The 22,013-nt window shown below is 37.2% G+C and overlaps 2 protein-coding genes across 2 annotated transcripts in view; one reads left to right on the top strand and one right to left on the bottom strand.

The window, feature by feature from the left end:
• Positions 1–22,013, top strand: part of LOC125234426 (semaphorin-1A) — a 602,298-nt gene that overhangs the window by 103,591 nt on the left and 476,694 nt on the right. The window lies entirely within an intron of this gene.
• On the bottom strand, positions 8,799–11,700 carry LOC125234429. The gene is made up of 3 exons (XM_048140664.1): positions 11,604–11,700; positions 11,003–11,079; positions 8,799–9,250 (listed from the first exon to the last, which is right to left on the bottom strand). The coding sequence occupies exons 1-3, from the start codon at positions 11,655–11,657 to the stop codon at positions 9,025–9,027; spliced, it is 357 nt and encodes a 118-aa protein (XP_047996621.1). The 5' UTR covers positions 11,658–11,700; the 3' UTR covers positions 8,799–9,024.

Here is a 22,013-nt window from a genome sequence, read left to right on the forward strand (position 1 = left end):
GATATTTAATATGTAAAGTAACTTAGTAAAGGTTATTTTTATCAATTCATTTGATAGTATAATGTTGCATATGTCATTATAAATTGACGATGACCGCTTCATATCAGGTGGCTCAGCTGGTCGTTTGCTAATATAGGTATAATAATAAAATAAAATGAACTAGCATGCAACATACATACAATATAAAATATTTGACGACTGTGTAAATATAATAATATAATTCTCTCATTGCAGACGTTATAATAAGAATATTCTCGTGTTATTTAATTTCGTAGCGTATTTGAATCATTTGAACTTTCACCTCTATTACCTCTCAGACGGAACGAATTTTCAACTTATGGCATTGAAACTAACGAAGTAAGTTTCACGTATGAGACATTAGTTCAATTTCTCAACACGAGAGAAATAATAATACATACCTCCCTATATTATATGCAGAAAATAAATCTTAATCAGTATTTTCAAATAAAAAGGACATTTGTCTTTTTATTTATAAGAATGGGCATCGAAAAGTTTTGTTTTCCGTTTTTCCACTGAAGAATGCGATTAGATTCTATTAAATTTTACATAGGCATTCGTGTAAAATTTACTTAGGTATGTTAAGCAGCGCCACTTAGTTAACTTTATCTTAAATAATGTCCAATACGACTCTAGAATATAACCCGAAAATGTAAAGGACGCAATCAGATTACATAATAAATTACATCAGCCAAAAATATTACATATTTCCATTCTTTGCTCGTAATTTAATATTCCCTAACTAAAACGAGTTTCTTTTTTCTATATAACTCCAGTTTCAGCAAACAAGGTTATAAAACGCTAACTCTTAATATCTGTCAACTGTACTTTGTCTCGGCTTAAATATAAAGGTAAAATCGAGTTTTTCGAGACTAATAACTCTCTGTTGATAGTATCGCGGGACTAGATAGCAGTAAAATAAGCCAAATTGGGCCATTCCTTTAGCTTGTCTACTTTTATGGGGCCTATTCTAGGCTTCCCACTTCCATGCAGAGATAAGATCGTCCATTATGCGACGGTTTTGTTATCTTAGCCGTTTTATAAAGTTTATTGTTTTACATATTTGGGTCTTGCATCTTGCACCTTAAATGCAACAGATTAACTGATCGTACATTTGGCTCGGAATGGCGCGGGGAAGACACAAAAGGTTACCTACGATTATTGAAATAGGGTTCTAGTGTCAGTGTCAAAGTATGTTCAAATAGCCTCTTAATAAAAAAATACGGTTATTGTGTAGTTGTGCTTCATCGGAGTTTTTTTGTAAAGGGGTCATGTATCCATATTAGGTACACCACAGCAACAGGGCAAGGGCTTATATCAAGTGCGTACATATTGTAGTGCAAATTTTTATCTGGAAATGTATGACACGTCATGACGGGGTCTAAAAACTCCACCTAAGTTGTGAACACCACCAATTCTTATTTATAGAAAACTGAGTTAAGTATTCATATGGAAAATAAAACATCTTAAAATTAGTAGTGTTGTAATTATTTTAGTTCAGAACAGAACATTTGGAATGTCGCGTTCATTAAATGAACGGTTGAATCAGAGCGCAAAATTGAGTTGTTCAAAAGCACTTGAAGGATAAACTATTCACCCAACTATCTAGCGACATTGGATTAACAACCGTTTCAAGAACAGAATCCACAGTAGATGCGTACGTAAAATCGGTCATAAAGTTCACAGGGAGCCCCCCTGTCAGCCGCAGGCAAGAATGAACGAGATATTGTGCGTTTTCGTCACTTCTCCACCCCCCCTTCAGCCCCTCGTCGTTTGCTTGCAATGACGTAATCTTTAAAGGCGATAACTAATCTTCCTAATTAATCTTTTCCTTGATGAGTTAAACAAATGATCCGAGGGCTAGCTACGCGATTATGGGCATAACTTCGAGCGTACTACGGTACGTTTTCTTATACTTGGAAACCCTTGTCGGTTGAGAGAGCTGTTCGTCGCGTAATGTAACAGTTAGTGCTTTGGGTGAACCGTGGTATAATTTTATGCTCGTGCGAATTTTATACGCCTGCCTGCCTAAAATCTCGGCTATTGCTACGAAATATCCACCAGAATGACGGATAGTTAAGAATTACGTGTTTACTTCTTACACTTTGGCCTGTTTCAATAAGTAACAAGTTAGCAACAAGTACTGCATTGTGTACTCAGAGGTGTATGGACAAAATGTGACACTGTCAACTATAGGGTGGTTATGGTCGGCGTCATTACCATAAAGCTTTCATTTGAAATCAACCTGATTTGATATTACATACTTTATATTTTTATATACTCATTTCAATCGTTTGTTAGATTTCTCAGACGTTTTTAAATAACTTTGTTAGCCTCCATGGTAACAAAATAGTATACTTTGTACATATAAATAAAAATAAAATGAATAAATATTATAGGACATTCTTACACAGATTGGCTGAGGCCCACGGTAAGCTCAAGAAGGCTTGTGCTGTGGGTACTCAGACAACGATATATATAATATATAAATACTTATATACATAGAAAACATCCATGACTCAGGAACAAATATCTATTCTGTGCTCATCACACTAATAAATGCCCTTACCGGGATTCGAACCCGGGACCGCGGCGCAGCAGGCAGGGTCACTACCGACTGCGCCAGACCGGTCGTCATATTGGGTGGATAAACATGGATATGTTTATCACCTAAATAAGTAAAGAAATTCCCGATTTATGTCATGACTCAATCAAGTCAAGGCTAGTTGCAGATATTTGATAGCGCAATGATTTAAAATGGTTTATGTTGACTATTCAAAGACATTTAATTTCAGTTAATTAACATAGAAAATAAAAAGTTTTGAAGGTTGAAGACAATCGAATTTTTATGGCCATATCCATACTAATCCATACTTACATATATGGGAAAGTGTGTGTGTCTGTTTGTTTGTCCGTCTTTCACGGCAAAGCGGAGAGACGAATTGGCGTGCTTTTTTAAGTATATAGATAGTTGAAGGGGTGGAGAGTAAAATAGGCTAATTTTTGTCTGTTTCTAACCCCCCACTTCCCTAAAATGGGGGGGGGGGTTGTATGTCGTATTCCGCAATTTTTTAATTTAACGCTGGCGAAGCCGTGGGCAAAAGCTAGTTCATACTTTATAATTGTCTTCAGTTTTCTATTCTACACTATTGAATTATTTCAACTTTTCTGTAATTCATTACTAACTTTTCTGTAATTCGGTTTCAGTAAATGGAAAAGCTTCGGAGACTGATGTTTGACAGATAAGATAAATTGAATATAAGTTCACTATCGTCAGCGATGTTCTTTATCGTGAAACACAAAATAATATTGAAATAAAAGGAATATTTTACGAACGTAACGAAATCACAGGATTATATGGATTTCGCGAAACAGCCGCCCAGACAGGCCAAAGGAAAGCATTGGGAGCGAATGAACTCCAACTGGAAACTTTGGAGGATAGGGGAAGATCGACTCTCCATACACAAGGAGTCCTCATTTCCCTCCCTGAATATTAAGCTTATGAAGAATATTTTTGCTTTGTGTGATGCATTTTAATCATGATATGCCTTACTTAATTTTGTCGCTTAGTTTCAAGCGGTAAATCCATTCTGCTTTAACGTAGAAACTGGTATCATCTGAAAGATAATCAACCTTAATATAGCAGAATGGATTTACCCGAGTTTGAAGTTAAGCGACACTTATAGTCTGTATCTTTAGGTATTTAAATGTAAACGAAAGCTACCTCAAAAAACTCCTTAAACCACTTGAGGTTATATGAAAACATTATACGACCATTTAAGTAACTAGGTGACATGCCGCTTAGTGACAAAACCAAGCAGATATCTGCTTGGTTGGTTAACCGACAAAACTATGTTTTAACTACCCGAAAATGTGCAAATTATTTGTATTGTTTACTTTTCTTTAAGTACCTAAAAGTACAGATTATAGGAAGTTGTGTTTAATAATAATAAATAAATATTATAGGACATTCTTACACAGATTGACTGAGGCCCACGGTAAGCTCAAGAAGGCTTGTGTTGTGGGTACTCAGACAACGATATATTTAATATATAAATACTTATATACATAGAAAACATCCATGACTCGGGAACAAATATCTGTGCTCATCACACAAATAAATGCCCTTACCGGGATTCGACCCCGGGACCGCGGCGCAGCAGGCAGGGTCACTACCGACTGCGCCAGACCGGTCGTCAAAGAAGAAGAAGTCGGTGTTTGATTTTAAAATTAAAATTAAAATTTATACGAGTTGTAGCGTTTAAAAATCAGTTCTTCATATGATTACGGGTTAAATTGTCGAAAAACGACTAACAAATTAAATGTATTAATATATTTTCAATAATACCTAAACAAAAAGTGGAAAATTAGGTAGGAGGATATCAAGAGGATATTCACTAGGTTTATATGGAAGACCGATTTCGGCGCGGTCGTCCCCTTTCTTAAGCATCCCTGCGATACAAACGTGCAACTGAGGCTGTATGCAAATTTGCTCAAACTTGACCTGTTCTGGATATTACTAATCTTTACTTTATGCGCCGAAGCCGGCAATCAATACGAGCAGCGCGCTCAGATAGTCACGTTTGGTAATGTTTGGTTTACCCGGAGCCAGCTGGATGTTGTGTTAGTCAGTATTGACCAAGCAAGCAGTAAGCGATTCATTTGAATTTAAACAAGTGCAAGTTCATCATATTGTCTTCCGCCAGCGAGATAGTTACTCGAGAAACAAAATTATAGAAAGGCATTTATCAATGAACTAGATTTACATAGAAGAAGTTGTTACTTACCTGTGATCTTAAATATGTCTCAGGCCCTTAAGTGTTCATAATTTTTGTGTTGTGGCAATTTAATATCACGTAACGAAGCATTTTTTTATGTTTTTGTTGACTTCAACTTACAAAAATTGACGCTCTAAAGCTGCACGAATAAAGACGGAAAACTCAGTGGATTTTACTGAGTTCATTTGACACTCTAAGTAGATACGTTTGCTTGATCTATGGTATACAGAGTGGGGCCTGTAACAAAGGCGAAGAATTGAACTGTAGGCTATTCTCCTTATACTGATCAACATTTGTTCAGTGACTTTTAAAAATAATGAAGTCTTTAAATTTTTAATTTTTCATATAAAATAAATATTAGCTTCAATGTACGCCATTATTGTTGTCATTGACGTTGTCTGTCATACTTTAGACTTAACAGAATTCGCAATACATTACCTCTTAGAAAAAACTTTCAAGGGTGATAAAAATCTAAATACAAGTTATTTTTAAAAGTCGCCGAACAAATGTTGATCAGTATAAGGAGAATAGCCTAGAGTTCAATTTTTCGCCTTTGTTACAGGCCCCACTCTGTATATGACATATGTGGATTCTATTTATCGTGTACGAGTAATAATGAGTTTATAAGGAATCCCGAAGTTCCAAACCCTATGCAGCATATAGGGTCAATGGGTGACTCAAGGAATTACTAGCACATCAATCGTTGTCGATTCTTGGATTTTCGAAGATTCTTCTACGAGAGTCTTCGAAAGTCCTATGAAGGGAGGTACAGTTTACTGGGTTTGAGTCCTGAATGATGTAAGCTAGTATTATTAAAGTTGGTGACTGGTGAGAGCCCCGATTTTAGAATCGTCTCTGCTGTCAGACGGCACGGGTAGAGGGTAGACGATCCGCCATAGATAGAAGCAGTCATTATATCTAGACGTTCTGTTCTGTGTGTAAAGTAAATATAGCCCTAAAAATATATTCACCCTAAAAGTAAACTTTACGCGTTTTCGATGATATTCCTCATCGAACCTTTTTATATTAATCATGAATATGGAATATGGGTTAAATTGTGGCGTAGGCGAGAGGCTGGCAACCTGTCACTGCAATGTCACAGTTTCGTTTTCTTTCAACCCCTTATTTGCCAAGAGTGGCACTGAAACTTTAGTAGTTTCATGTGTTCTGCCTACCCCTATATGGGATACAGGCGTGATTGTATGTATGTATGTATGAATATTGGAAGTTTTCTATTGTCGCCGTGTATAAGAATCAGATGTATTTTTTTGATTGCTTTTCACGTACATGCCATTGATACAGTTACAAAATAATCTAGTATTTACATGCTAGAAATGTAATGCACTGGTTACTTTAACCATTTTTCTAACATTTTTTGTATCTTTTATAAAACAACCTTTTTTAGTAACAGCAACACAAAAAAAGCACGGGAATCAGTGTACGTTCGGAAATCTTATTTCTGTTTGGAAGTTATAGTAAGATTTAAAAAAAAGGTATATTTATTCAATTAAACGTATACAAATTACTTTCCTATTCGAAGTTCATGGATAATATGTAAGAACGTGCATTAAAAATATTGTGAGGTTACCTAAATCTTATCAAGATTGTTCCTAAAGATAAAAGAAAGCTGGTGTGTAGTTAAGAACTTTTCACAAAGGCTATTCGTTTTGCAATCCACTTCTTATTCATTTCAATTTGAAATTCTTCACGTGCACGATTAAAAACTGTCACAACCGTACCCTATCTGTTTATCCCGAATTACTGGACCAAATAATTGTTCGCCGTATCGAGTCCAACATTCTTAATGTTTAATATGGGTTTAAATTTGCGGCGTTCCACTTTTCGCTTCAGTAATTAACTTTGATACGTGACACGGTGATAATTATAAAGAATTCAACGGCGAAGAGTAAAATTTGCTGAAGCTTGTTCAACTTTTTTTGAAGACTCTTATTTTATAATAATGTTGCCTGTATGTACTAAATTGAAAGAAAAGAAGGAAGGAAAATTAAATTATTCAGGACATGTTAACTTAAACGTCACTAAAAGGTCTCCCCTCAGCATTTTGCCATGTTACCTAACTAGGTATCTTGACGCTGGTCTTTCGTGGAGACCCGTCATCTTAAAAAATGCATATAGCCTATTTGTAGGTATTAGTTACTGTAACTGTTTGCTTTCTTTTCATCGTAGTATGAATTAGAAATGATAAACTAAATTCGTCTAGTCACTTATCGTTGTTATTTTCATAGCATAACTACTTCCCTATAGCAACGTGTAAAGTGTCGAATGTTCAACGTGTCAACCTTAAAATTACTCACGGTAGTATCAGTTAATTGTGACACGTTTCTACAAGGATGGTCCTTTGATATAACAGTGAAAAGAGAGATCATTGTAATCAACAAAATGTTGGTACTACACGAGCACTGCAAACAAAATGTTACTGATAAAATGCAAACGCCAACCTGGCTTATTTAGCGAAATCTATCCACTCATCTCATTAAGCGCATTCAACCACATTGACAAATTAAATTATTGACACGACGCGTTCCATTGTTTAATGCAACTTATTCGAATCGAAATGACTTTTAAATTGCTATTTCAATTTTAACGTTATCAGACCTGTCGAGAGGACTCATGAGCGAAATAATTATCGATAACAAGTGTCTGGGAGTCGACAAAAGATTTAATTGGGCGAGCGTCGATAAAAATTGTCGACATGCCTATAAGGGAAGCAGCTCATTTGGAGCTTACGTGTCATTTGGGTCTGACGGCTATTGAAATAACGAGTGGGTTGATTGTTTGGGCGTTCATTTCTGTTAAACGAGATTTATCATATTTTGTTACGATTACCTGCTAACAAAAGTCACAGGGAAACGAATAGGCGAATAATGCGCTCCTGCAGTCGTAACATGGCTGTAATTTTGTAACTTGTCACGCGTCACTTTCGCACTTTCATTACATATTAATGTTAGAAAGTGACAGGTATAGTGTTACATACTATACTACTTGTTACAACGTGACAGGCTGACAGGTAATAGTGGCAAATGATAGACAGCCGTCTATCATAGCCCTACTGGAATAGCACGAGTGCATCGGTAATGATAACTTCTACCACCAGTAGGAGGCTTAGTTAGGGTTATTCGGAAGGGAAGGGTTAGAAGGGTTAGAGTCGAAATTCTGCAATATCAGCTTGACCCTATGCAAACTAGTATATATACCTAGGTATTAGGGTCTAACGGCTTCGTACAATACAGCGATATAAAACGCAATTACTCGTAGCGAATATTGCACGGTTTCCACAAATTTAGTTTGGACAGGAAAGTGTGGAAACACAGGTGCACACGCAATCAATGCGAAAATATGCTATACGAATTGCTATCAGAATAATATTAGAATCATGTTCTTTTGTTATTGGGCCGGGCAGGACGCACGATAACTTATTAATATGATAATAGTATGATTTTGACATTGAAAATGTTGCTGTCTGTAAGCGTGATATCGTTTCGTGTTTAGTAATCAACACCTGCCCAAGTTGCGTGCGAAACAGTATTTATTACTAACGTCGCGTTATAAAACGGCTAAATATTATTTTTTACAAAACTTAAAATTTTTAAGTATTATTTATTTACTGCGAAATGCGTCCAATGAATAGTCAACCTAGTATACGTACAAACGAGTGTGAGTTAAACAAAATGCCAGCAAATAAATCAAACAGCATAATAGGCCGATGTTCTGATACCGCCAGCTCGATAACACTCTGAATGACCGATGTGCATTCAAATATATTCCCCGTATTTTCATAAATTCAAAAACAAAAGGATGATACAAGATTATTTATACATGATTTATTATTATTGCTCTGATGTTGATCCTCCCCGAACCATTTAGATGAGCCTGTGTGGTATTTTATGATTTTTTATACAGATTAGTTGAATTGAGTTTGTTACGTAACAGATGCTAGGTAAAATATAGTGTAGATAATTGAAATAAAATAAACCAAAACAAGACATCGTTTATCGCTGTCTAAACAGCGTAAATACATTCTCTTAGAAAATATACACGTTTAAAGAGATTGAATTATACCCTGTGTAGACCTTAGAGAAACATTTAATTATTGACTATAAAGCGTCGGCCACACCGGAAGATTTACACAACATAACAATAGGCGGGTACGTTGCGTTAACACACATCACTTAATAAACACTGCGTTGAAATTCGGTGTAGTAAAACCTCAATGCCACCCATGACTCTTGTATGGTACTGGTACGAACACTGGTTTCTCCACTGCCACCGTCTCTACGACTGGGACGTGGACAGTGTTGACAACAGGTACATGTTTGATGATCTCCTTCAGAATCGGTACCTCCTTGATGACTGGTACTTCGTGCAAAATCGGCACTTTCTCGACGTGGTGATGGTGGATTGTGTGGACGTCGTAGGGTACGTGAATTCTGATGCTGTAAATAAAATACAGTATAAGCTGGGTTGTGCAAAACATGCTAACCTTACCTAAAAAGTATTTACCTATTCATAAAGACATTTGAGACTATGAGAGGTTTATCACCGCTGCTTTCCACTTTTGTCAACCTATGTTTGCATATTTTATACATAGGATAAGTGTGCTCGTTTCTGTCCAGCGCTATTTTGCTCACATAAAAATGACGTTTCGCATATTATAAAATTATTTGCTATTCCGTGTTTGGATGAAAACTTGGTCATTTGAATGATTCGTCATTTTATACTGAATGTCGGACGGTTAAAAAAATATTGGACATGATAAATAAAAATGAAATCAAAAAAGCGAGAGTAAAAATGAAAGGGTTCCAAATTCCCGGTAATAGAACCCGCAACCTTCGGTTAAAAGTCAAACTTTGTAACCGCACGCGGGCCTCGATCAATATTGACGGTACTTTATATTATAATGTGGGCCATCGCTCACATTATACATGTGCGTACATTATCCTAATACGCAAGTTTGATGGATGCATGCAACTTTGCTGCGAATGGATGTCATTACTTCATTTATTTCTTACTTTGCTATTTTTGGAGAAGCTCCCGTGTATTGCAACGGGTTTTGGTTGGTTTAAAATCGGCAGTAATTAAAACTCAGCTTTAATATCAAGAAATGTAGGTAGGCTTTATTTGTACGTTGAACACCTCTATTGTTAGCAAATTTTATCAAATTTCCTTTACGCATTGTCTAAAAATATTAGCTACTGCACTTACTACCTATATACAGCGCGTAAACCTAATAAGGGCGATATATGAAACCAGGCATATAATTCAATAGTGTTATCATTAATTAAGAGGTGTTTTTGAGTTACTCTTAATTTTCACCCAATAATGAATTTTTGAAAAATTTCCCAGCAGAAATGTACTGTAAACGGGATTGCGATGACAATCAATGACAACTGTCAATGAGCGTTAAACGCGAGTGTGTTTGCATTACGTTGCGGGCCGAATTAATTTGTATGGATAAAATAGTACATTACGATACAAGTGCGTAAAAAAGGAAGTTCGAAACGAGTGGCGATAAATTAAAACACGACCGAAGGGAGTGTTTTAAATCGACACGAGTTACGAATTTCCTTTTCGCACGTGTATCGTACGACGTTTTTCAGTACAGATGAGCCTCCGAAGATTCGACCTGGCATATAATGAACAACTTCTCGAACTAGTGCGTAAAAAAACGACCATCTGTACTGAAAAAAATATTTCAATTTTAAGTAAAACTTATCTAATTCCATTTTTTATGTCCTATACTCACCACCGTTAAGAGGTTCGCCCGTATGAGGTTTACATTACACACTGTATAGACTTTATCATTGTGATATACTTTTAAATTATTTAGGTTTTTAATAGCACTGTTTTTGCATGTTAGCTTTATATTGCATGTCTATCACAGGGTAGAACATAAAGACCATCTTAAATGTAACACCACACTGACTGTAACAAAACTATGTTCTTGGAATAAATATATTTCTATTTCTATGTCTTAATGACCCAATTGTAGTCCAGTAAAAACGATGGTGCAGAAGTTCATAAAATTATGAAATATACCAATATTATTTTTGTTTATTTTTTCTGGGCTTTAATATCTCTTATTCAAACAATGCTGAACGTAAATAAATATTAGAGTTTATTTTGGACCTTACAGCGACCAACCTCTAAAAGTTTGGACTATAGTTAGGTAGTTTTACGGTACTTACTGTGTTCGGTGACCTCCCGGTTCAGGTATAGGTGTAGCGACCACCATATGGCTGGCGACAGCAACGAAAAGGATTATCTGATACAAAAAGTTGCAATCAGAAATACGATTTTTTATAACATAAATAGTATATCCTTTATAGCCGATATAGCGTTCGACATGTTTCGATAAATTTCCGAGGATCTTTCTCAAGAGTAGCGAGTTAGCGACCCCGCCTTTACATGTCGAGAGCGCGATGCATACATTTTATAATATTAGCATTTTTATATATTTTTAAATATGCATGTAACTGCGTCGAAAATCGGGAGCTCGACAACAATCAAAAAGGCAATCACGGTCTTATATCCCGGTCAATATCCATACTAATATAATAAATGGGAAAGTGTGTGTGTGTCTGTTTGCCCGTCTTTCACGGCAAAACGGAGCGACGAATTGACGTGATTTTTTAAGTGGAGATATTTGAAGGGATGGAGAGTGACATAGGCTACATTTTGTCTCTTTCTAACGCGAGCAAAACCTAGTAAGCCAATAAGTATAAATTGATGATACAAAACACAACAGGTCAAGGTCAAGTTGTCCAACCAACAAGTTAGAGTACTCACAGCGACGTTCTTCATGGCGATGGCGGCTTCGTATGCCGGCCCGTCGCCACGCATCCTTCTAATATCTACGACTGTTGTGCAATACTGTCACGGTTCCTGGCTATCGTACTATACTCAGCAATTACATATGTTGCCGTGATATGGTTTCCTTTTTGATGCTCTCAAGACTTCTAGTCGTTTCTCGGCAGTACTAAAGTGACATAACGTGTCAAACTGGTCGAACGCGACTTTAATTGGTTTTTACCCTGTTTGCGACGTTGTGACGAGGGTACCGATATTGATAGCGAATAACCTACGTCATATAAGATACAGGTAAACTTTTTAAGAATGTACCCGACTATGTAGTACTCGATATAGTACCTTACAAAAAGAGTGTAAGTTAAAATCGTATTTAGATGTAATGAGGAGGCACACTCAAAGGTTATGACAGATGGCGCCACCTTATTAGTCCATTGCATAGATAAAGAATTTCATACGTGAGAGCAAGAAGATGATTTTTTTTCTCTCACATATAAATGACAGTGACATGCCTAGGCGCTTGCACAGGCGCCGCCTGGCGGGATAAAATCATTGAGTAATTATTACTTCGTATAGAGGAGCTATAGCAAACAACGAACGTGTCACAGCCTGTAAGCTGAAGGCGGGGCGAGGGGGCGGGGTGTGAACCAATGGCCTGCTTCCGTAACGTCGCAAGCGCTACGATTTCACTCGGCGCTTACGACGTTTCGGTCGCGATGATGAGCCCTGCATAGAGTGCATAGATTAGAAATCCTAGTATAGAAGTGACATGGGTTTACATGGGCATTTTTTTAATTTATGACTCTCAATTAGCGTGAGTTGTTAACAAAAAACATAAATCGCTGTTAGTTTTGTAACGACAATCAAGCTTGAAATCTGTATTTAAAACTAAACTTTTTTCACGTTCTGAATTTAGATTATAGCTTAGTATAATTTACATAATTAAAACAAAAACGATGTTTTTATTGGAATTCCATGCTTAATTATCGTTGCAAAACTAACAGCGATTTAACTTTTTCTTAACAACTCAATCCCAATTTTTTTAAATGCCCACATAGAAAGCTGCATACGGACTGAGCATACATGTGTACACGTAGCCGCAACTGGATATTAGTTATTTATGTGACTGTTGCATAATGGTAGGCATTAAAACATGAGTGTTGTTTTTGATGTGTTAATAATATAACATGAATGTTTTAATGCCTAATTATGTATAGTCGCATACATAACCTTATCTACATCCATGTATGTATGGGCGCGGGTTTATCGTCCCATACAAAATTTGAATTTCGCGCGTTTTTATACTCACATAATTTGCTTGACCGTCTACATACCCAAATTCATTCAGATAGGTTAGGTACTGCACTTACATTTACATACTCACATGAAATTCGACAGGCGTATTGAGAATCTGTTATAGACCGACATGTCGGAAAACTGTGCAATTCTGACAATAATAATTAAATAACCTTTTTTGCGTCGATACATATATATAATTTAATGTATGATAGGAAACTTGAACTTACTTGCGATATTGTCACGTCTGCTTTTGTTGCATTTTTTACTCTTTGGTTTCAACGAAACATGGCCGCCGCAACATGGCACTTCGGCATGAGTTTATATTGATACATTTTTTAAAAAGTAAGCGTGTTTAAACAAAAATGCAGTAAACCTACGTATGAAAAGTCACTCCTTGGCTTTAGTTAGATTTTCCTGAGCAGTTTGTACAGTACCTCACTACACATGACGGCATTATTTAGACGAAATATTTTTCATTGCGATATGTCAATCTACCACAGCCGTTCGGCACAGACTAAGCGCGGTTGTGCCGATCGGCTCTAAGTGTTGTTACACAAAATCAAGTTGAGGTGCCCTCTCTAGTTAACATAATTACTCAAAGGATAAAATAATGTCAGTGTGCCTCCCCTCCCCATTGGAATTTAGTTTGCTCATTGATGTAGTACTGATGCGTCGATCTAAAACTTTTAATTTAATAATTATTTTATTCAAATGAAGACTCACTTTCTTACTTATAAACGATATTCTTGAAATAACTTGACTGTAAAGTGTAAACAGTGAAAATAATTGTTGTTTAGGAGGTTAAACTTACTTTTATCAAATCTGATCCTTATGGACAGTACGACATAAATGCACACGCGAGTGGTAACTAAATGATATCATTTAAATATTTTAGTGTCCAAGTTCGAATTGACAGCTTTCGTCTCATCGCTTTGATGTCTTACGTATAGAAGCGAATGTGGGTCGAAGCGGTAATTCAAAAGTTGTTTAACTTTATGGGGCCCGAGCGACCCTTTTAATGTATCGGGAAGCTATCAAATGTTTCCGAAAAATACCTATTTTATTGAACGGGCGATCTGATATCAGACAAACTTAAATAGGTTGTGGGTATGTAGGTTTGACTTCTAGTTAATTTGTTTGAATGATTGATAACATGGTGACCTAATTAGCTAGGTAAAGTGATGATGTATTTTGTTGTAACCTGATCTTTCTTTACGTTTTGTAACTTAAAATAATATCACCTAACCACAAAATTAATATTTTGAAAAAAACCCATGACCGCGACATATTGGACTGATTTTCATGAAACGTGGCTAAGAACAATCCCGACTAACTCAGCTTTCAAACAAATAACTAAATCTAAATCGGTTCATCCGTTCGGGAGCTACGATGCCACAGACAGACAGACACTGCAAACGTATAACACCCCGTCGCTTTTGCGTCGGGGGTTAAAAAAAGTAGGTGTTGTATTTAAGCGCATTGTGAGAAAAAAATATCTTTAAATAATTATAAACATTTACGTAACTACATCTAAATTCTTACTCCTATCTACATCTAACATTTAGGTATATTTATGATCTAGTTTATTTTGTTGAATGGAAGGTTGCATATTCAGGAAAGCATTAATAACATAGATATTTACATCCTTTCAAATCAATCATTCAACATTTGCTGTAAGTAATGCAACTCTGCCGTAAAGGCTACTTTAATGTTAGGGTTCCGTATCCGGACACTGTCTAAGTTGCAGAAATTTTCTACACAGTTACGTATTTGTGTAATGTTGAATTCCAAAACTTCACCATTTTACTGTAACATCTAATTGACAGAATTTTTATTCTAATTAGCACAGTATAATAAAGAGTACTATCATACAGTATGGCCACTCCCACTCCCCGCTAAAAGTGCCGCCCACCCCCTCTCGGTTACCTCACAGTTACCGCCTGTCAAAAACGCGAACAGTCGACCTGTCATACAAGCATGGTACGCGTTCACCTACACGAGCTTAGAATGTGTGCTAGGAACGCGCCTCTTTCATATATTTGATCGCCAGTGTCCGAGATGTGCTACTAGGAAAGTCAATACAGAGCAAGAAAGATATAATACGCAAAAAAGCACACCCCTGAAATGTATGGGCTTTTTAGGCTTAAAACTAGATGGCGCTGTTTCGCAGCCTGGAAGTGGCAAAAATCATATTTTCCCCAAATATCTTTGCGTGTTTTTATTTTTGTAAAGAACAAATATTATATTTCTTTATTTTAATATCATGATATCAAGTCAATACACATTTTGAAAAATAGTTATTTGTTATACAAGAGTGCAAAGTTGTATTTTAACGTCGAGTGTGGAATTGAAAAACGAGCAAGCGAAAGGATTCTATAGTTGAACCACGAGCGAAGCGAGTGGTTCGAGAATAGAATCCTGAGCTTGCGAGTTTTTCAACACACGAGAAGTAAAATACATTTGCACTCGTGTGTAACACAAAACTTTTCCCCTCACTATAGCGAGGAAAGTACAACGCAAAAAACGCGTTTATCACTGCTTCCAGTAGTTCGACAGGTGGTAAAACATCTTCATCACTAGATTAACCCACTTTTATCAATTTTAAAACAGAAAATTTGCCTCTATTCAAGGTCAAATTACTTTATCCACTAGTGGATAAAATGCGTTTTTACCCGCTGGTATTAAACGACAAAACACGTGTTTCCGAGCTAGTGAGAGGAAAAATAAATTTTAGGCATCATAAATGTACTTATGATAGTATTTAATAGGTGGCCCTAAAAATGGAGGTACGATTCTGAAGATTGTAAATCCTATTTGTATCAATTATCCTTGATACAGAGATAGTAGCGTCGCGAAATTATTCCCTCGCGCGGCAAATGACCAGTGTACACGTGCCTCGGCCGTCCCAGTGCGCGCGCTTTCCTCGTCAGAGCGTGCTCGGCCGAGGCACATTTACTTTGACCATTTGCCGCGCGAGGAACTGCCTCGATACGCGACGCTGTTCGCCGCTAATGAGGAGGCACACTCAGAGGTTTATGACAGATGGCGCCTCCCTATTAGTCCATTTCACAGATAAAGAATTTCATACGTGAGAGCGAGAAGATGTTTTTTCTCTCTCTCACATATGAATGTCAGTGACATTCCTAGGCACTTGCACAGGCGCCGCCTGGCGGGATAAAATGTCAGTGTCAAAACAAAAGGCAAACGATCATTTGATAGCAATACCAATAGCAATAAAAAAATATACATACATAAATTATCTATACCTAATATCGATAATTGCACGTTACGATATTGAATGATATGAGGCCACGCGCGCAGTTGCAGTGTGCATAAATATTGCATAGCGCACTGTTGCACTATGACAGCGTAGTTATTTAGTTTCACTTGGTTAGGATGCCAAGGCGATTCTACAATTTATTCGATACGCATTGCAAGTATAGATAATGTGTCTATAGAACTATAGAAATTAGTGATTTTGTAAAGTAACGGTTGGATCTAATTGTTTCAAATTTATTGAATATCAATAATGAATAAGTGCGTATTACATCCTTATCGATGTAGGTACAGGAAATAAAGAAATAAATTAATACTAAACTCTATCTGTAATGCATTGTCAAGCATGCAATAATATGCGTACAAAGGCGTACTTTCATATAACGCTCAATACAATAGAACCCGCCCTTCAGGGAAAATACTAGGGCATGGAAAACCAACGTTACAAAAGTCAGGCATCCTAATAGACCAGACACCAATGGCCGTTAAAAAAACCCATCAAAGAGGCTTCAGTTGCACGAAAAACATAAAAGCGAAATTTTCGGAATGCACCCCACGCCGGGGACGGCTGAATAGAGAATGAGCACAATCAGAGAAATTTCCCCTGACGCGGTGCATCGGCGGAGCTACAATGTGGACCACTCTACATTGATCGCAGGGCTTTGCAGATTAACCCACTTTTATCAATTTTAAAACAGAAAATTTGCCTCTATTCAAGGTCAAATTACTTTATCCACTAGTGGATAAAATGCGTTTTTACCCGCTGGTATTAAACGACAAAACACGTGTTTCCGAGCTAGTGAGAGGAAAAATAAATTTTAGGCATCATAAATGTACTTATGATAGTATTTAATAGGTGGCCCTAAAAATGGAGGTACGATTCTGAAGATTGTAAATCCTATTTGTATCAATTATCCTTGATACAGAGATAGTAGCGTCGCGAAATTATTCCCTCGCGCGGCAAATGACCAGTGTACACGTGCCTCGGCCGTCCCAGTGCGCGCGCTTTCCTCGTCAGAGCGTGCTCGGCCGAGGCACATTTACTTTGACCATTTGCCGCGCGAGGAACTGCCTCGATACGCGACGCTGTTCGCCGCTAATGAGGAGGCACACTCAGAGGTTTATGACAGATGGCGCCTCCCTATTAGTCCATTTCACAGATAAAGAATTTCATACGTGAGAGCGAGAAGATGTTTTTTCTCTCTCTCACATATGAATGTCAGTGACATTCCTAGGCACTTGCACAGGCGCCGCCTGGCGGGATAAAATGTCAGTGTCAAAACAAAAGGCAAACGATCATTTGATAGCAATACCAATAGCAATAAAAAAATATACATACATAAATTATCTATACCTAATATCGATAATTGCACGTTACGATATTGAATGATATGAGGCCACGCGCGCAGTTGCAGTGTGCATAAATATTGCATAGCGCACTGTTGCACTATGACAGCGTAGTTATTTAGTTTCACTTGGTTAGGATGCCAAGGCGATTCTACAATTTATTCGATACGCATTGCAAGTATAGATAATGTGTCTATAGAACTATAGAAATTAGTGATTTTGTAAAGTAACGGTTGGATCTAATTGTTTCAAATTTATTGAATATCAATAATGAATAAGTGCGTATTACATCCTTATCGATGTAGGTACAGGAAATAAAGAAATAAATTAATACTAAACTCTATCTGTAATGCATTGTCAAGCATGCAATAATATGCGTACAAAGGCGTACTTTCATATAACGCTCAATACAATAGAACCCGCCCTTCAGGGAAAATACTAGGGCATGGAAAACCAACGTTACAAAAGTCAGGCATCCTAATAGACCAGACACCAATGGCCGTTAAAAAAACCCATCAAAGAGGCTTCAGTTGCACGAAAAACATAAAAGCGAAATTTTCGGAATGCACCCCACGCCGGGGACGGCTGAATAGAGAATGAGCACAATCAGAGAAATTTCCCCTGACGCGGTGCATCGGCGGAGCTACAATGTGGACCACTCTACATTGATCGCAGGGCTTTGTTTTTGTTTTCGGCCAGGGGGCGGATTCGATTTTGTTAATATCTGTGCAAAAGTTTCAAAAAAATCTGACTGGTCGACATGAGGCGTAGGTACGATACTATAGTGTACATATATTTTTTTCGCCTAAAATTGTGAGAAAAAAATATTTGGCATTTACCTACAGCGCTGAATTTAAAATACAAATATCAATTGTATGAGTTTGGTTACGATAATCTATCGGCAACTCCTACTTCTTGAATTAATGTAACACGAAAAGAAACGCCTGAATGAATAGATAAATTATCATTTATCAACAAAGTGTTTATTTTATTAGCAACTTCGGTACTTATCGACTTAGATTATAGTTAATGTTTCTAACAACTACCAATTTCAATTTATTATTTTCATGAGATTGTTGCCAATTCGATATGTTTTACGCAATTACTAAATTGATATATTAGGAATGTATTCAAAAGAAATGTTGCCTGCGTTTACGAATTGTTCTGCCATTACGAAGAAGGACTTTTTTCCTGTAACAAGGGCTCAGAGTGACACTTTTCCTGTTTACCAGGAGGGATCAAAGTGACCTTCTTCTATTCTAGGATATTATTTTATTGTATGATGTTTCTTCTTTTTCTATTGTAATGTACGATTTTTTTTAAATATTTTCTTTAAATGTACCCTTAGGCCTTCGCAATATAGTTACTATGGGGGTTGTAGGTAGGGAAGTTGGAGCTTAAACACGCCCCAATATTAAAAGAGGTGAAACGGCGGGCCAGCGGGTCCCGGTCCGCCGGCGCGCCTCGTAGGGACGCTCCAGGGCTTCGGCCCTACGCCTACACGGGGTACTTGGGACTCTTGGGAGCCTCTCAGAGACGCTCCTAAGGCTCCGTTCGGCCTAAGGATACATTTTTCGTACAGGATTGAACGCCTTCGCCGTAAATATGTCGATTTGCCTCCTTGTGACAAAATCTACTTACCATTCTTATAATAGATGGTGATTTCCATGCAGGTCTGCTGACGTAAAATCGATATATTAAACTAGAAACATGGCACCCGGAGTAGGAAAAGTCACATAACTACCGTGCACAGCGGGCAAGTGAAGCAAGAAATCGAATACCAACCGCTGAGAACTAGAAACTAACTTGTCCTAGAACATTTCGTCAACTCTGACTTCGGGAAACGTCAGAGTAAATGTGGAGTATTCCGACTTCAACCAAACACGGGACTAAGGAAAAACCAGTAAGTTGTAAAAACTCTGTCAGTCTAAAGATTGGATTACTTTTAGAAGTCATTGCGTCCGAGGTAGATTATCTAAACGGAGCGTAAAATGGGTTGAATTGGCAAGACATAGGTTACTGTTACTGTCTCTGAGCTGTGGAAACTCTGCCACCCCGATGAGGTCTGCGAGGTTGGCAATTATTGATTATGTGAGTTCTCATATTTGACATATCTACGGGGTATCGTAACTAACTTATCTAACTTGGGTTACCTAATACCTATTCCACACCCCGCTACACCTAACAGTTGTAAGTTGGCACAAAGTCTCTTGACTTTCAGATATATTTGAACTTCGAATCTATTACTAATGAATAATTTTGAATTTTACGTATCTAGTTGTTATATCTGGTGGATAGTGTCGTGATATTTTTCTGGTTGGTTGGTTATTAGATATAATTTACCTGGGGGATTTTAATGTAGTGCTTAACTTGTTTCAGAAAGCCTAATGCTATATGTAGATTAATTAATTAAGACGTAGATGAAGAAGTTAAATCAGATACATCTATGTGATTATGCTATTGTATCCAGTTGACGAAACCTCTGCTGCTGATCACCAACTATGGATGATTTTTTTTTCATTTTATATTGTATAGAAAATATTTGGGATAAATTCCTTCTCGCATCCTCCAATAATACTACATTGTAGGTAGGACTTTACAAAATATGAATGAAACTGACAAGTTGGCGAACGCGGATTGTCAAAAAGCGCGCGAGATGAATGTCTGCCGATAGCAACACGCGGAGAGATTTGTGGGCCAGCCGCGAAATAGGAATATATTGCCCCATTGATTTATCTGCCGCTCCATTTATTGACGAACTATCCTGGGGCTTACCCGCTGTTTTGCTTATGAATTATATTTAATTGCGGGAATATAATGAGGAGGCACACTCAAAGGTTATGACAGATGGCGCCACCTTATTAGTCCATTGCACAGATAAAGAATTTCCATACGTGAGAGCGAGAAGAAGAGTTCAACTATAGATAAGTTCGCAACTTTTCAGCATTAATGCAACGCGTTTAAAAAAAAAGACGCTTACGGCCCAGCCACGACATTGGTCTAAGCGCGACAGCCGCGACAGCGGTGAGCGGCGGCCATACACTGGAGCGAGACACAGCGATGGGACTTTTCATTCGCACGTATGGCTGCCGCTCACCACTGTCGCGCTTAGATCAATGTCGTGGCCGTAAAAGTTTAGGTTTTACTCATTTCGTATGTTTCAAAAATGTATTCGCTAAATTGACAGCTATCCCTATAATATATTTCTGGCTAAGAAAATGAACTTAGCTAGAACAAATTATTTTAACTCGCAAATCATAAACCGTTCACGTCTTATATTTTTTTACAAAACCACAGCATTGTTTTCATTCCATCGTGTCCATATTGAGATTGAATAAAAAATCCTCGGCCAGGTGACGCTGCTCGACTGACCCCCGACGGATTACGTCTGTAAGCTGCTCACTTCAAAGCGAAACCGACTTGCAGACCTTCTGTGGGCTTTTATAAATACGCTTTATGTGCTCAGCCGTGGCTCCATGCGACGCACAAAACTTAGTGGCCGACGGTCTCTGGCTAGTCTTAGTACAGAAAAAGGTTAAGACCATGTTGTACGGCTAATGAGTAAGGTTACTGTTTAATAATAAATAGTTAAGCTTTTGAGGTATAAACATCAAAGATGGTAAATCTGCTTGCTTCCGGGATGTGTGTGGTTTCTTATGTAGAAAGATAGCAGTTTTATTATTAATGTTTATGTGTTATGTTCAGTGTGTGTGAGGAATTAATTATATACTTACTTGTATTATTTACCTACTGATATAGAGTTAAAAATAGGAAATTTATTTTCCCAGTAAATTTCGATCATAACATAATACATATTACAATGTTACTACATAATTTCATAAATATGATATCATCGATCATCTTACAAATATTTGTCATTATTACTTGTCAATATTGTCATGTTATCAAAAGTTATATCGCTACTGTCAGCTAGGCAGTCCTAGTTCCTAGTGACAAATAAACCAACAGTCGAGTCATTTCGAGTAAATTACGTCGCGTGACACACTCGATTTAGAATACTATTCCCAAAATTAATTCATGAAATAAAGCCTGCTAACATTTCTCTATTTGTAATATCTACTAAATCGTCAAAAATGTACATTAACATTCAAGTGCTTTTTTTATACTGAAACCCTAAAAATGTGGGCAAACCTAACACTCCCTTGATGCGAGAAAAATAGTATGGGCTTGTTTTGGCACTTTGTCCGTGTCTATATTTAATACCCTGCCAGTATCTAAGAACAAACAATTATCTTATTACCAAGCCATTGTTTCCTCTGACAAAACCTACTAATTCCATTAATCAAAACCAATATTAGCACTTTTTAGCCGTAAAACTCCCGCTCGAGGAAATATTTGATCTGTCATCCAGGGTGCCTGACGAAGGGCTAAACTTCATCATTAATTACGGTTTGCAGCGTCTGCATAATCCGGCCGGAGTATGCAAGTATTTCGACGTCATTATCATAT

Source organism: Leguminivora glycinivorella, chromosome 16 (assembly GCF_023078275.1).
Source record: "Leguminivora glycinivorella isolate SPB_JAAS2020 chromosome 16, LegGlyc_1.1, whole genome shotgun sequence".
Classification (NCBI taxonomy): domain Eukaryota; kingdom Metazoa; phylum Arthropoda; class Insecta; order Lepidoptera; family Tortricidae; genus Leguminivora; species Leguminivora glycinivorella.